The sequence below is a fragment of the Aquarana catesbeiana genome, linkage group LG04 (genome assembly GCF_042186555.1).
Source record: "Aquarana catesbeiana isolate 2022-GZ linkage group LG04, ASM4218655v1, whole genome shotgun sequence".
In the NCBI taxonomy this organism is placed as follows: Eukaryota; Metazoa; Chordata; class Amphibia; order Anura; family Ranidae; genus Aquarana; species Aquarana catesbeiana.
This window is the reverse complement of record NC_133327.1, coordinates 684,639,673-684,657,399: the sequence shown is the minus strand read 5'-3', so window position 1 is coordinate 684,657,399 and position 17,727 is coordinate 684,639,673. Positions and strand designations below refer to the sequence as shown.

General features: G+C 46.6%; 1 protein-coding gene across 1 annotated transcript in view; it reads right to left on the bottom strand.

Annotated features, from left to right (window-relative positions):
• Positions 1-17,727, bottom strand: part of KCNK16 (potassium two pore domain channel subfamily K member 16) — a 36,517-nt gene that overhangs the window by 15,319 nt on the left and 3,471 nt on the right. Inside the window, exon 2 of the mRNA XM_073628754.1 lies at positions 9,575-9,689. Coding sequence (XP_073484855.1) covers positions 9,575-9,689 — 115 coding nt within the window. The remainder of the gene's footprint in view (positions 1-9,574; positions 9,690-17,727) is intronic.

The window sequence follows — 17,727 nt, the reverse complement described above, 5'->3', positions numbered from 1 at the left end:
AGGCCAGCGACGTACAGGTACGTCCACAATACATTGCAGGAGGACGGTAATTAAGTGGTTATATGTAGATCAAGCTGTTCAACACAAATGACAGTGCCATTGTTCGGGATAAATTACAAGATTTCCAGGTGGGTGGACAAAAAACAAAAAAAACCTTCCAGTGTCAATTTTGCTGGACCGTTTGGTCTGCATATAAACAAAAAATAAATGAAGGCATCCAAAACCAAAAAGTTGCAATCTGCATACTAAATGCTAAGTAATTTTTCATGTATTGACCACCTATCACAATACTATATATCATGCATATACTGTAAATCACCCTCACTTCTGTCCTCTCCTTATTAGTGCACTCACCATCTCCTGCAAATTCTAAATCCACACGCACAAAAAATCTCCAGGACACTAGAGCATGTCCCTTCATATGAGTCGCACTCCCACATTACCTCCCTCACCCTTCTGCTTTTCCTAACCTCTGGAGATATATCCCCTAACCCTGGGCCTCCATCATTTAACTGTACTCAACGCACCTATTACCCAGCACCCTTTGGCTGCAGCCTCAATCCACACAATTTAGTTCCCATTCCTCTTCTTCCCAAGACCAGACTCCCCTTATCTTGCATTCTTTGGAATACCCGCTCTGCCTGTAACAAACTCACCTCTGTCCATGATCTCTTTATCACTAACTCATATAATCTACTCGCTGTTACCGAAACCTGGCTTCATGAATCAGACACTGCTTCTTCTGCTGTTCTTCTGCTGCTCTATCCCATGGTGGTCTTCTCTGGACTCACTCCCCCAGATCCAGTGGACACAAGGGAGGGGGTGTCAGAATCCTTCTAGCCACACATAGCACCTTTCAGGTACTTCAAACACCTCCCTCTCTGCCACTCTCCTCATTTGAGGGACACTGCATTTGCCTTTTCTCTCCAGTTTCTCTAAGGATAGCTGTGATCTACCGGCCCCCTGGACTGGTATTAACCTTTCTTGATGACTTCTCTGCCTGGCTAACCTACTTTCTCTCTTCTGAAATCTCCACGATCGTTCACGGGGACTATTAATACTAACACTTCTGCTACTTCAAAACTTCTCAGTCTAACCTCCTCCTTTGACCTGAAGCAATGGATACATGCTTCTACTCCACTCTGAAGGCAATACCCTTGACCTTGTTTTCTCCCACCCATGTACTCCTCTCTCTGATCACTACAATATTAGTTTCACTCTCTCCCTCTCCTCAACCTCCTCTCCCTCCAACCGCCTAACAGTTACCCCGAAGAAACCTACGCCATCTCAACCCTTCTCTTCTCTACTCTGCTACCGACCACCTCTATGACAAAATCGCACCTCTGACCTTGCCACTTCTGTCTACAACGCTTCACTTTTAGCCTCACTGGACACACTGGCCCCCCTCACTACACAGAATCAGGCCCGACCCCTTCAACCTTGACAAACAGATGACACTAGAAGTCTGAAAAAACGTCTTAGTCTTGAGCGCCTGTGGCGTAAGGATAAGTCTCAGATAGATTTCAACCAATATAAATCTGCTCTCTAGACATGTGCACACTGAAATAATTTGTTTTGGAATTTCGTTTTCGTCCGAAAAATACATTTATTTAGTTACTCCCGAAAATCGTTTTTATTTATTTCGTTTTTCGTTAAAAATTGCATTCGTCCGAAAATCCAAATTAAGGTCGAATCTGTCATTGAAGGATTATGGTGTCTGTCGAATCTTCAAAGAAGATTCGACGGAGCAGCTAAACTGTACGACGCCGTATAGATTACCTGCTCCGTCGAATCTTCTTAGAACGTTCAACAGACACCATAAGCCAAAGTACGTGTGTACTTAGTTCTAGATATTTTACTGCTCTTCCTCTTTGGTTACAATCAGCCAATAACATTCATCATCATCATTATTTTTATTTATCTTTTCTCCCCTACGTCGAATCTTTTCTCCCCTACGTCAAATCTTTTCTCTCTATGTAGAATAATCTTGGACTAATAGAGTTAAGGTTAGGCACATTCGACCACAGGTTTGATGGACATAGATTGTTATTGTCATCATCATGTCGAATCTCCTATCTATATCGAACTGTTGTAGCAACGAAAACGAAATTAAAGCATTTGTTTATGTCGGATCTTTCGTTTTCCGGATTCTGCACTTTCGTTATCGTTTGTTCAAAACGATAACGAAAATACCTGAAATTCTGACGAAAATGCATTCGGACGAAAACGAATGCACATGTCTACTGCTCTCCAAAAATATAATTTCAGCCTCCTCACTGCCAAGCAGACCTATTTTATCACTCTCATTAACAACTTATCATCCCGTCCCCGTCAACTCTTCTCTACCTTCAACTCTCTACTTCGTCCTCCACTACCTCCACCCACCAACTCACTCAGTGCCCAGGAGATCGCCAATCACTTCAAACAGAAGATTGATGCAATTCATGCTTTACACTTCATGCCCACAGGCACAATCATTACTTCCCTCTTTCAACCCCACCACTATAGACTAGGTTGCTAAACCAATTGCCAACGTCCATCTTACCACCTGCCTTCTGGATACTGTTCCCTCGCAAATGCTACGTTCACCCTCTGGCTCTATTCTACACTCTCTAACCCACATCTTCAATCTCTGCCTCTCTTCTGGCATCTTCCTCAACTCTCTAAAACATGCACTAGTCAGCCCCATATTTAAAAAGCCTTCACTGGACCCAACCAATCTTAACAACCTACGTCCCATCTCCTTGCTCCCCTTTTTATCCAAACTCTTTGAACTTATGTTCTACAAGTGACTGAGCGACCACCTTGCGAGAATAGCATTCTTGATCCCCTTCAATCTGGATTTCGTCCTCAACACTCCACAGAAACTGCTCTCCTAAAACTAACAAACGATCTACTAATGGACAAAACCAATGGACACTATTCTGTACTCCTACTACTGGACCTTTCTGCTGCCTTTGATATGGTTGACCACCCCCTCCTCCTCAAAAAAACCCACACCTTTGGTCTCTGTGACTGTACGCTTTGCTGGTTTTCATCCTACTTATACAACCGCACCTTTAGAGTTACTTACAATTCTACTTCCTCCTCTCCTCTTCCTTTCTCTGTTGGGGCCCCTCAAGGTTCTGTTCGTGGACCTCTCCTATTTTCAATCTACACCTCCTCCCTGGGTCAGCTAATAGCCTCCCATGGCTTTCAATACCATCTCTATGCTGACGACACCCAAATCTATTTCTCTACCCCTCAGCCCACTCCCTCAGTCTCCTCCCTTATCACTAATTTACTAACATACATATTGGTCTGGATGTCTCACCACTTCCTCAAACTCAATCTATCAAAAACCAAACTTATGTCAAAATCGATGGCACAACTATAAGCCCTTTCCCCGCATGCCAAGGTTCTAGGTGTAGTCCTGGACTCTGAACTCTCCTTTAAGCCCCACGTCCAATCACTGTCCAAATTTTGCCACCTCAACCTCCGCAACATCTTAAAAATACGCCCCTTTCTAACCAATGACACCACAAAGCTCTTATTTCACTCTCTGGTCATCTCTCACCTCGACTACTGCAACTCCCTCCTCATTGGCTTACCTCTACATAGTCTATCCCCCCTTCAATCCATCATGAATGCTGCTGCCAGACTCATCCACCTTACCAATCGCTCTGTGTCTGCTTCCCCTCTCTGTCAATCCCTCCATTCAGTGTCCACCACCCCTCTCTGCCAATCCCTCCACTGGCTTCCGCTCACCCAACAAATGAAATTCAAAATACTAACTACTTACATAGCCATCCACAACTCTGCCCCCAACTACATCACTAGCCTAGTCTCAAAATACCGTCCTAATCGTTCTCTTCGTTCCTCTCAAGACCTCCTGCTCTCTAGCTCCCTCGTCACCTCCTCCCATGCTCACCTCCAGGACTTTTCCCTAGCCTCTCCAATCCTATGGAACTCCGTACCCCAATCTGTCCGATAATCTCCTACTCTATTAGCTTTTGGACGATCACTGAAAACCCTCCTCTTCAGAGAAGCCTATCTTACCCACACCTAACAACTGTATTTTCATTTTCTCCATCAGCTCATACCCCACAGCTATTACCTTTTGTTTCACTTGACCCTCCCTTCTAGATTGTAAACTCTAACGAGCAGGACCCTCTGATCCCTCCTGTATTGAATTGTATTGCAACTGTACTGTCTTATCTCATGTTGTAAAGAGCTGCGCAAACTGTTGGCGCTATATAAATCCTGTATGATAATAATAATTTTAGAAGTACAATATAGTGGGAGGGAGAGTGGGACAGGCAGCCTGAATATTTATGGAACTCCAGCCAATCCCTGGGCAAGTGTGCCCAGAAGGTGGAGGGAGAGCCCATAAGTAGTCTGAGGCCTGAGTAGCAAGAGCAGAGTTCCTGGGTCCAGTCTTGCAGGAGGGGACCCCTGTGTAGGGACGCTGCCCCCTGAGGCAGGGAGAGAGAGAGAGAGGGAGAGGAAACCAGAGGAGCCTTTGAAGATATTGGGGTTCCAGCTAGGCTTAGCTGGGGGCCTACTAAAGAGAGCTGGATCAACAGAGACTGAGCAGGGTCAGAAGGGAGCTGGTGTAGGAAGCCCAACCATTCTGGGGACTGAGTGAGTAACTGACTCTTTTATACAGAGAAAAGGTGACTGTAAGGCAGTGTTGGCCTGTCCATTAGGGGCGCACGGGCGCCACCCCCTCTGTCACGCCACCCCCCTATATGACTAATGGATAGATTCATACATTTCATGAATCTATCCATGGCCGCCGGTCCTACCCCCTATTCAGGTGTCCGGCCCCTTTTCGGATGCTGGGCGCCTGAATTACAACGGCAGAGGGGTGTTTTTTGAAGCACCTGATTAGAGCCATAGGCTCTAATAGGCTTCAAAAAAGGTGGACTTGGAGGGCAAAGCATTGTGCTCGCAGTCCACCCAGATGTGTTAGAAAAGCGAATGAATATTTGCTTTTCTAACACTGAATCTCCTCTCCGCTAATCAGGAAGGATGGGTCTAATACCCATCACGTGATTGGCTGAAGGCACAGGCGTATTGGACGCCTAGCAAAACGGAAGAAGAGAGAAGGGGGAAGCATGGAGGACACAGGAGCCATCCGACAGCTCGCTGCCGTCACCCTCTGCCTGACCCGCCACCAAGATGGGGTAAGTGCCGCCAGACAGCAGGGCGGGCGGGGGACACAGTGGGTGCATTTGATGGGCACAAGTGGCTGCATATGATGGGGCACAAGTGGCTGCATATGGTGGGGCACAAGTGGCTGCATTTGATGTGGCACAGTGGCTGCATTTGATGGGGCACAAGTGGCTGCATATAATGGGCACAAGTGGCTGCATTTGATGGTACAATGAGGCTGCAAGCAATTGTTTTTTTTAAAGTATTTTTCAGTTTGATTGCGCCCCGCTAAAAATTTTGAGCACCAGCCGCCACTGCTGTAAGGTGTCCTAACCTCCCCCCCCTTCCCCAAGCATGCGCAGTGTAGCCAGGAGTTGTACAAAACAACCAGGAGTGGGCAATACTGCTTAAAACTTTGCCTAGTACAACCAAGAGGGTACAGTGCAGCCAGAGGTTGTGCAGTACAGCCCACAACTTTGTGCAGAGCAGCCAGAAGCTTAGTAGTCCTCAAGTTGTTTTACAGTTCCGGGGTATCCCATGCCCCCATCCCTATCTAAGTTACTGCTTAAGTTGAAACACTAACAGAAACCCCCTGACTGATTGTTAAGCCAGGGGAAGAAGAATGCTGAAAATGCGGTGAGCCTGGCTGTGTATGCTGTAAGTGGGCAAAATAGGCCCAAATTGACAGCAGTGCCCCCCCCCCGGGGGAAACGCTATACTACACACGCCCAAAATAATCTTCATCAAGATTTCTCCTGCCCTACTGCTGCTCCCCTTGCACTTGCCAGCTATTCCCGGCTGTCAAAATGACAGCCGGGTGTTTCTGTGTAAGGGATCATTCAAATGGGCAATCCATACTGTCCTCCGATCTGAGCCACTGTTTGCTGCATGTGAATCCACCTTGGAGATGTGTGCAGGCAGCCCATAGAAGCGTACTGTATGCTGATACAGTCGCATGTCAAAATCTGACACGCGGGAAGGAGCGGGTGAACAGATCCGAACACAGACACTGCGACATTTGTGATCGCAGCCACCAGGATTTTTACATGATTGTGTCATCTCTGGACTGGCATCATCCCAGTCCAGGAGTAGATGGTGACCCTGGATGATACCTGAACAAAGATGGCTCTGCCTTTCTGGGGGGGATATAAAGCCATTGTCAGCGGGGTTCTGTGATCTCCGTGAGAGGTAATACCTGGAATTTAAGGTTGACCTAATATTGAGCACACTGCACTCAGTGCCGGGACAAGGTCACCTAGAGCACAGGGCGAACATGCCAAACTGCACCCCCCCCCCCCCAAGACGCATGAGCATTATACGTCAGCAAAAATCCCCTCCCCCCCAAAAAAATTGGGGACTAATCTGCATGCTTACCCCCTAAGCATAAATTCCCCCTCCTCGCAGGACAAACCCACCCCCTGCAGAAATTCTCCCCTCCCAGCACAAATCTTTTACTTTGCCCCCCCCTCCCAGCTCAAATGCTCTCTCTCCGCAAATCACCCCAGCACAAATTGATCGACCCCTCCAAAAAAATCACTCCTCCTAGCACAAATACTCTACCCCTCAAATCCCCCCCCCCCCCGCACAGTACACATCCTCTCCCCCCCACTGCAAATCACCCCTCCCAGCACAAACACTCCACCCTCCTAGCACAAATCCCTCCCCCTCCTAAATTTCCCCTCCTAACACAAATACCTCCCAATCATCCCTACTAGCACAAAATCCCCCCCCCCCCCCAAAAAAAAATGATCCCTCCTAGCACAAATCCCCTCTCCACCATATCACCTCTTCTAGCACAAACTCTCAAAATCCCCCCCCCTAGCACAAATCCTACCAAATCGCAACTCCTAGAACCCGCCCCCCCACCCCCCATTCCCTTTCCAAGAACAATTCATACCCCTGCTGCCCCCCCCAACACAAATACCCTCCCTTCAATCTCCTTGCAGTACCCCCCCCCTCTCATGATACCACAGTGCCCAGGGCAGCCGCCCCCTCCTGCACACCCCTTGTCCCGGCCTTGACTGCACTTACCACGAAAAACATATCTGGGTCCCACTTGTTTATATCCGCCGCAACGACTGACTTCTCAGACATCAGATATTATCAAACGTCTACTGATGCCAACCCAGCTCCCGCACCCCCAGGCATGGCAGTGCAGACACCATCTGGGTGTTGGGAGTCAAAGAGCTGCTAATCTGTATTCATTAGCCCACCTAGGAACCAGAGGGTAGAAGAGTTGCTTATAAACAGGTTATCGTTTACTCCGGAGTTCTTCTTTAAATCCTGGTGCCAGTTCGGCTCCAGATGCTGTAATGGGAACTCACTTTTCTAAAACCCAATAAAGAGGGACCAGAGGCAGGGTGGGGCAGAACACGCACCCCTATTACTCCAGGTACTCTCAGTAAAGGAAGAAAGAGAACTATGTCGCCCTCTGCTGTGCTCATTAATGTACTGCAGTGCAACCCATTACAGAAACACTTCCCTGACCAGCCTGGACCATTTCTTAGTACTGATAATATTGGAAGAACTTACAATAGAAATCTACAGCAAGCACAAACACTTGTCCAAAGGTGATTTTTGGACATTTTTTATGTGAACTTGAAGGATCCTGTTTAATAATCAGCAACGTGCAGCTGAGGTCAGATCTCTAATGGGAGAGGTTCAATGCAGGATAGCGATTTTTCTGGAGTTCTACTTTAAGGTTAAGTTCAGGCGTGTGCCGAGTGGCCACTTAAATGCTGACACCAACCTACCCTCCCACCACCATCACCACCCCCTACCACCATCACCACCTTCTTCCATCTCCATTCAACTGCTAGGAGGAAGTATGAGTTGGTTAAGATTTGGAGCTTACACTGGGATGAGAACGCTCTCCCCGCTTCCATGTACCTGTGACCAATGACCCCTTTCTCCCATGGCCACATGGGAGAAAGGGGTGTGACCACATACTACCCCATGCCTTAGTTGAAGTCCTTTGGGACGAAACGCGTCTGGATTGGCTTTATGCTTCTCACATTGCCCCCACTCACATTGCCCCCAATTTTTACTCTGTGATCACAGTTTTTATCCTTATTAATTTATGCTGGGTTTTAGAATTAAAAAAACCCACTTTTTTGACCTACACCATATGGAGGCATTTTTTCTTTGCATAAACTCCCGGACGAGAGTTCCTTTGTGGTCCAGTTCTACCTCCTGCGCCTAAGTTCCAGCCCTGGTGTTTCGGACATCTGAGGTCCGGTTCGGCGGCTGTCTACAACACCCTTTGGAGTCGTGTTTGGAGGTCCTTGGCTCCCTGGAGTCTCGTTGATCTGCCGATTCCTGGCATCCTTGCCTTTATGACTCGTCGCTGACATTCGAGTCCACCAGTTCCGGTAAGAGTAGATATACTTTCCCTGTTTTTTGGTTGAAGATGCACCACTTTTGATGCCCTCATTGCCGGAGAGTGCCAGTGTATTACACCTTTGATTAGCCACTATTTGGTGGACTCACATTGGTCCTTTTTAGGACCTTTACAGGCATTGGACTTTTCCACATTTCCATTATTTTTGTATGATTCATTTTTTATTTGTCATAAACATGTGCATATGGGTTTTTTTTTCCTCAGCGCTACAATTTATACCATTTACCCCATACCCAGAAGCAGTGCCTAGACAAGGTCATCTAGAGCCCAGGCCAAATCTCCCCCCCCCCAAAAAAAAATTAGGCACAAATTTGCATGCTTAGCCCCTAAGCATAAATTTCCCCTGTTCCCAATACAAATCCGCCCCCCTGCTGTATTCCCCTTCCCAGCATGAATCTCTCCCCCCCAACTCAAATCCTCTTATTCCCCATATGCCCCCAGCACAAATCCACCCTCCTGAAAAAAATTCCCCCCTCCTAGTACAAGTCCTTTACAAATCAAATTTCGCCGCTGAGCACAAATCCCCCCCCCCCCCCCACTCTAAATCCCCCTTCCCAGTTCAAATTCTCCCCAATCCCCCATCCTAGCACAAATCCCCCCCCCAAATTTCCCCTCCTAACACAAATACCTCGAATCATCCCTGCTAGCACAACCCCCCCCCCCCCCCCCCCAAAAAAAAGTTCATTCCAACATCCAACAGAAATCCCCTCAAATCACCACTCCTAGCATGCTTCCCCAAATGTCCCCTCCTAGAGCAATTCTTATCCCCTGACACCCTCCCAAATACCCCCACCAACACAAATTCTCTCCCCCAACCTCCTTGTGGTGCCCCCCCCCCCACCTCACATGATACCACAGTGCCCAGGGCAGCCGCCCCTCCTGCCCACCCCTTGTCCCGGCCCGGAAGTACCAGGTATTTCTCCTGGCAGGTAAGTAAAGGTTGCAGGGGCCCCCACTTAAGTACACCTGTTCTCTTGCCCTGTGTAGACATAGCATTGGTCGGTTTTACTTTTCGTGGCTCTCCAGCTGTGATCTTACCTATAGTAGTGATGACGGTCCCAGCGAAGAAGAAAGAGTTGCTGAAGTCCCAGTTGCTGGGGTTGCTGGCGTTCCCTTTGGGGTTCAGTCCTTTCTCCCAGGCCTCTGTAATGATCTGTGTGAATAAGAATCAAACAATGTGAGAAGCTGAAGAGGAGGGAGCGGATTTCCCCTGAATGACTCGGGAGAGCTGGGTTTGGGGATTATTCTGATACTGGGTGCCCTGTCTGTCTTCTTTTTACAAACTGCTGCAAGCTTATATTAAATCAGTTTTTGAGGGGGCGGGGCAGGTAGGGTAGGGTTGCCACCTGTCCAGGATTCACCCGGACAGTCCGGGGGTGTGAATCGTGTGTCCAGGTTTCAGTCCGCCTGAAACCCGGATACATTATTCAGACCGGGCTGTGGCTCCCCAAGTAACCGTGATAGTCACACACAAATCTGTTGCCGTCCAGGAGCTCGGGGCGGCTGTCTGGAGGCAGGTTTGGCGTCACTGAAGGGTGGGGCAATCATGTCAGTAAGAGAAATTTGGCAACACCAACTGTTCGCATGCCGCATTACTGCTCTCCTTGGGGCACCCAAATGGGTCCCAGATCTTTTATAATCTTCTAGTGTTTATTTAAAAAAAAAACTTGCCCTGTGCCGCTAAAGTGTTCGGGTTTGGCCTGAAGAAACAGTGGCAATGCTAAGGTAGGGTGAGGGGGGTGCTCAGGTAGGGTGTAGGACTCAGGTAGGGTGAGGGGGGTGCTCAGGTAGGGTGGGGGGCCCAGGTAGGGTGGGGGGCTCAGGTAGGGTGTAGGACTCAGGTAGGGTGGGGGGTGGGAGGCTCCTTTCATAGGGTCAAAGTTACAACTTAGGGCCTACATTTTCACTCAGCCCACCCGCTACCCCTCATCAGTAAACTCTTGATTTGGGAACATCAGCTGAGGCTTTCTTTTTACACATGCTCCTCTGTTTCCTCGCCTCTCTGCTATACAAATAAAATGTTACACACAACAGACAAGAGTCAGAGCAGCGACCCTTATTAAACAGATCAGTCTGAGCTTTCCTTAGAGCAGGCTGCTACCACTGTGCTACCACTGTGCCATAGTGCTCTGGGAATCCTTTGTTACCCTTTCGTAGACTGTAGGCATACAATAAAAAAAATAGGTATAAATCATCAGTTTAAAAATGTATAAACTATAAAAAAATATCTGCGGAAACAATACAATGAAACACTCAGTTGTATTCAGGAGGAAACTCCACCTGTATCCAGGTGTAAGATCTCTTTATTGAAGATTCCTTTAGTTATTATTCTAGAATACCAAAAAATTTTTTTTAATCATAGGAACAGAAAAGAACAAAGTATTATTTGAAGATTATAACTATACCACGTGGCTTACATTCCAAGATTCCCTCAGAAAATGTAATCTCTTTGTACTTTACAAGTATCTTTGTACTTTTTTTTTTTTTTTACATTACATTATTAAGCAAAAGAAACATTCAAAACTCTAGATCAGATGTTATCAGCCAGAGTTTCTCTAGAGGTTGTTGGGGGTTCCTTGAGCTGTGGCTGATTGACCTCCCATCTGATGGTGCTGAATAGTTCCATGGGCAATGCCACATGGCAAAGCCAACAACATGACACAAATGCTAATTTTTAGCTGTCTGTAAATCTATAAAGATGACATTCTGACCATCAATGTAAGGATCATTCTTCCCACTGACCACCAATGTAAGGAGCTTAGTTGGATAAATGGTTCTATATTTAGGATGTATCTGGTCTATAAACCGGAGGCTCTGGGTGGACAGTTTAATACATGGCTTTATATTTAGGATGTATCTGGTCTATAAACCAGAGGCTCTGGGTGGATAGTTGGATAAATGGTTCTATAATTAGGATGTATCCGGTCTATAAACCAGAGGTTCTGGATGGACAGTTGAATACATGGCTCTATATTTAGGATGTATCCGGTCTATAAACCAGAGTCTCTGGATGGGCAGTTGGATAAATGGTTCTATATTTAGGATGTTTCTGGTCTATAAACCAGAGGCTCTGGATGGACAGTTGGATAAATGGTTCTATATTTGGGATGTATCCGGTCTATAAACCAGAGGCTCTGGATGGACAGTTGGATAAATTACTCTATATTTAGGATGTATCCGATCTATAAAGCAGAGGCTCTGGATGGACAGTTGGATAAATGGCTCTATGTTTAGGATGTATCCGGTCTATAAACCGGAGGCTCTGGATGGACAGTTGGATAAATGGCTCTATATTTAGGATGTATCTGGTCTATAAACCAGAGGCTTTGGATGGACAGTTGGATAAATAGCTCTATGTTTAGGATGTATCCGGTCTATAAACCGGAGGCTCTGGATGCACAGTTGGATAAATGGCTCTATATTTAGGATGTATCCGGTCTATAAACCAGAGGCTTTGGATGGACAGTTGGATAAATGGTTCTATATTTAGGATGTATCCAGTCTATAAACCAGAGGCTCTGGATGGACAGTTGGGTAAATGGTTGGGAGATCTTTGCTCTTTCCAGACTTTCCAGGTTCTCATGGGCAGCTTGACTGACTCCATTGACTTTAATGGAAGATCAGTCAGCAGGTTGATGAGCTGCAAGCTCTCTACCACCAAGAGCATTCTCACCAACCACATTCTTCCCATGACCACCACCAACCAATACCAAAGGGTATTTTTCCTACTGACTCACGATTATTTGGTCTTAGAACGGGTTCCCCAAGGGTTCCTCTGACTCTGCGGTAAAAAAAGGTTGAGAAAGTCTGCTCTAGACTGAGGCCTTAATAGGGTGAGGAATTTTGTGTGCCAAAATTATTTTACTTGGCCTCTGACAAGACAGTATAATCCCAGTACTATCCTCTGATAACAAAACCTTGTTTTTCCAAGCCTTTGATTAAAAGAGGTATAGACATTTCAGAGGGACCGTCATCCTCACAGAGGCAACAAGCTTGCCTGGACTATTTACAATAATCATTACTATTCAAACGTGTCAAAAAATTGGGTTGTATCTCATTAATGTAATTGTAAAGCTTTATTTTTCACTTTTTTAAATAGTAAACATGTTATACTTACCTTCTGTGTGCAATGGCTTTGCACAGAACGGCCCCAAACCTCCTCTTCTGGAGTTCCCCTGATGGCACTTTTCCTATGGTGGCACTCGTGTGGCGCACTCCTGAGCCGGGCTGTGTGCATCTATTGACACACACACAGCACAGCCCTGCACCCTCCTTACAGGATTTGATTGACAGCAGCAGGAACCAGTGGCTCCTGCTGCTGTCTCTGAGCCTGTGAGGAGAGAAAGAGAGAGCAACATGGGGCTGGATCGACATCGGGTTAAGGTAAGTATTTAAGGGGGCTGAGGGAGAGCACTTATGGTTAAAAAACCCCTTTAAGACTAGACATGTGCAACTCGTTTCGGTCCGTATACAAAGTCGGACATATTTTTGGTTATTCGGGGACTCAGATGTATCCGAATCTCCGAATGAAATAGTAACGAATTTTTTTGAAATGCAGTAAAATTTGTTTCGTTTATTCGTTTTCTAACGAATTCCAACTTTTCAGAACAATTAGAAAAATCGAAAAACGATCAACCGATCCGTGTGTGAAGAAATAGCTGATTGTTAAGAAGCAGGCTGGGAAAACGCTATCCCCGCGTCCTTAACAACCACGAGTCATCATTTGTCAGCGGGCTTCCCCACTGACAGATGAATGTAAAGAGAAGAATGCTGGCATTGCCCAGCTATAGAAAAACATTTATAAAAGCGGCGTATTGCCCCCCCCCCCCCCCCACCCAGTCCATGCCAGGCCCTCACGTGACGTGCCTGGTACGGACTGGGGCCTTGCCTATATAAGAGCTGTCAAAGCGCAGAGTGGGCAGTCAGCGGGAGTCCTCCCAGGAGGTGGCGAGAGAGTTATTTTTTTCGATTTTTCGGGTCCAGCAGGCATTGTGATTGATGATGGATTTACATGGGGGGGGACACTATTTTTTTATTTTTTAATAAAGGACTTGTCAAAAACTGTCTTTTGTGGTTATTTTTTGACACTTTTTTGGTGAATCGGTAGGGGTACGATGTACCCGATACTCATTCACATGGGGGGGGGGCCAGATCTGGGGGCCCGCTTGTTAAAGGGGGCTTTCAGATTCCGATAAGCCCCCCACCCACAGACCCCGACAACCACAGCCCAGGGTTGTCGGGAAGAGGCCCTTGTCCCCTTCAACATGGGGACAAGGTGCTTTGTGGTCCCCAAAGACCCACCCATCAATGTTGAGGGCATGTGGCCTGGTATGGTTCGGGGGCGCTCGCTCGCTCCCCCCCTTCCTGACCTGACAGGCTGCATGCTCGGATAAGGGGATGGTATGGATTTTGGGGGGGACCCTATGCTGTTTTTTTTTTTTAACATTTTTCTATTGCCGGCATTCTTTTCTTTACATTCATCTGTCAGTGGGGAAGCCCGCTGACAGATGATGACTCATGGTTGTTAAGGACGCGGGCGGCATCTTCCCGGCCCGCTTCTTAACAACCAGCTTTTTTTCACACAGAATTCGGATAGGTCGTTTGTTTTTCGACCGATTCAAATTCTAATCGTTCTGAAAAGTTGGAATTTGTTAGAAAATGAATAAATGAAACAAATTTTTATGAAAATGAAACAAAATTTTATGAGAACTAAATGAAACAAATTCCATAAGGAAACTAATTAGTAACATAACGAATCTGAAACTAAACAGAACAAATAGTAGAATTTGGTGCGAAAATTTAAATAAAAATTTGCCAAAAAAAAAAATTGTGTTTTGATTGCCATGCCAATGTTTTGAATCCTACCTTCAATCTCAGGATGCACCTGCACATTACAAAAAGCGCAATGTTTCCCATTGTGTTTGATTGCCATGCCAATGCCATGCACATTACAAAAAGCGAAATGTTTCCCAAACGAAAACCACATTTGCAGTCAGAATTTAGAATTTTTTTTCATCCTTCGGAACATAGAAGAGCGACGGTAGAAAAAAAAAAAACAAATGGTCCATCGAGTCGCTAGTGACAACTGTCAGGTCACCTGAGGCCAGCGACAGATGATAAAATTCATGGCAATGTGAGACCAGGCTCCTGGGCAAGGGCATGGGAAGATCAGCAGGAGCTTGTGTGGAGGAGGATTTAGACTGAGCACAGACATGACAAGCCTTAACATAGTCCTTGACATCGGAGTGGAGAGGAGGCCACCAGTAGTGGCGACTGATAAGCAGGAAGGATCGGAGGAACCCAGCAAGATCTGCCACCTTGGAATCATGTCCCCAGCAAAGGATCTTAGCTCTTAGCTCAGTGGGGATGAAGGTCTTGGCAGGAGGAATTTTTGACTCCAGGGTGGTGGAATGGGCAAGTATGCATGAGGTCGGAATGATCGGCTCAGGTTCAGGGGTGGGCTCCTCATCCAAACTGTCAAATGACCTAGAGAGAGCATCAGCCCGACTGTTGCAGGAACCTGGTTTGTACGTAATCGTAAAATTAAAACGGGAGAAGAAAAGGCTCCACCCCGCCTATCTGGGATTCAGACGTTTGGCATTCCGTAAGTACTGCAGATTTTTATGATCAGTGAAAATCGTTTATGGGGTGAGGGGAACCCTTCAAGAGATGACGCCACTCCTCTACGCCAATTTAATTGCAAGAAGTTGCCGATCACCAATAGCATAATTTTTCTCTGCCTGAGAAATTTTTTTGGAGAAGAAAGCACATGGTTGACATTTCTTCTCAAAGGACTGAAGAAGCACAGCTCCCACCACCCATTGAAGAAGCGTCCACTTTAACAAAAAATGGATCCCCAGGATTAGGTCTCCTCAAGAGAGGTCCTGTTTTAAATGCAGAGACAGCTTCAGGGGACCACTCCTTGGCATCTGTCCCCCCCTCCTCTTACTACCTCACCATTGTCACTCCCCGCTGTGACCCACCTGGGGCGTTGTTTGAGCTGGCTTTGTGTCGCCCGGATACGCCCCCTCAGCTCTGGGATGTGGCATCTTTGGCTGTCTTGACTCACGTGGCCGCGCCGCCATTGCGCAGATATACATGTAAGTTTGTGGGTCAAATGTACATATGTGAGGGACATACTCTACATTTGCCCACCTTTTTTTTCCTAAAACCCCTTTTTTTGAAATATGGTTGTTTTTCCATATCCATAGGTGATCACTGCGGTTTTGCTCCTGACGAGTAGCTATAAGGTCCCGAAACGCGTAGGGATTACAACTACCGATAGGTGTACACAATTAATAATCATGTATGGACGTTCCATCTGTATCTGTGTTTTTTCTTTGCAACCCCTTCCAATTGACACTTCAATGTGTCACATATTTCATATCATTTGTGTCTCTTAGATATTTAATTATTCATGTATTTGCAAACAAGTCCTTGTTGGAATGTATATCTTGATGAAATATAGAGTATTAATATTAGCTATGTGCAACAATACTATGTAAATATATGACTATTTTGAATATATTAAAACCTGCTTTTTACCCAATTTTTGTATTTGCTTCCGTTTGCCTCATTTAAAGTCCCGCCCTTTGCTCTTTTTCTTTTTATATATTGAACTGGGATGGAGGAGGGGATTTGAACGGCCCCTATAACCTCATTTATTCTTCTGTTTTTAATCAAATAATATAGGCTACCTTTGCCCGATCAGATGAGAAGTTTAGAGGCTGGAGTTCAAAGTGAACCCCCTATAGGCCTTGGAGTCCCCAGAGAAATGGGACGGAGCTGGCAGCTGCAGCGACTGTGTGGCTGCGACTGGAATAGGTACAGCCGCCGATCGCGATTGCTGAATTGGGGTTCCTAAGGAAGCCTGAAGCTGCTCGAAGCGGGAAGCTAAACCCTGGAGGAATCGCATCACCTGGGTCTGATTAGATTCCTGGGTCTTGAGTCTAAGGACTATGCCCCGCAATGGATCATCTGCGGGTAGCGGCACGTCAGCTGGGTCCATGGCTGATCAAACTGTCAGGTCACCTGAGGCCAGGTGACAGATGCACCCCGTTGGGGTCAGGAGTGCACCGCTGAGGTAGTGGACCCTACGGATGACTGCTGCGGATGGAGCTCTGGGTGGTTCAGGAAAGCAGGTACTCTGGAGCACCAACAAGGATCACAGTGGGAGCTAGAACATGAGACTTCCCAGGGCGCGGAATCTAAGAGCCAGCGGGTGTTCACCAGGGCCCCTGATGGTGGGGATGGACTTTCGCTGCAGTCTGGCTCCAGGTCCCGGCCCCCAGGGTCTCCCAGCTCACGCTAACGGTAGACTATTGGAGGATAGAAAGGAAGCAGCAGACCGGAACAAGGATAGTCAGGAGATAAGCCAAAAAGGTCAGGGCAACAAGTAAATAGGGATAGTCAAAGAACTGACTATACTACTGAACTGATATAAAGATCTATATAGAGGAATCAGGACCTCCTTCCTCCTGCCGGTGATCCCTCTAGTGATATAAAGATCTATATAGAGGAATCAGGACCTCCTTCTTCCTGCCGGTGATCCCTCTAGTTATATAAAGATCTATATAGAGGAATCAGGACCTCCTTCCTCCTGTTGGTGACCCCTCTAGTGATATAAAGATCTATATAGAGGAATCAAGACCTCCTTCCTCCTGCTGGTGATTCCTCTAGTGATATAAAGATCTATATAGAGGAATCAGGACCTCCTTCCTCCTGCTGGTGATCCCTTTAGTGATCTATAGATCTATATAGAGGAATCAGGACCTCCTTCCTCCTGCCGGTGACCCCTCTAGTGATATAAAGATCTATATGGAGGAATCAGGACCTCCTTCCTCCTGCTGGTGACCCCTCTAGTGATATAAAGATCTATATAGAGGAATCAGGACCTCCTTCCTCCTGCTGGTGACCCCTCTAGTGATATAAAGATCTATATAGAGGAATCAGGACCTCCTTCCTCCTGCTGGTGACCCCTCTAGTTATATAAAGATCTATATAGAGGAATCAGGACCTCCTTCCTCCTGCTGGTGACCCCTCTAGTTATATAAAGATCTATATAGAGGAATCAGGACCTCCTTCCTCCTGCTGGTGATCCCTCTAATGATGCATCCTAGAATTCTATTTGCTTTTCCTACTGCGTGGCCACAGTTCTCACTTTGCAATCATCTGAAACAAGCACTCTAAAT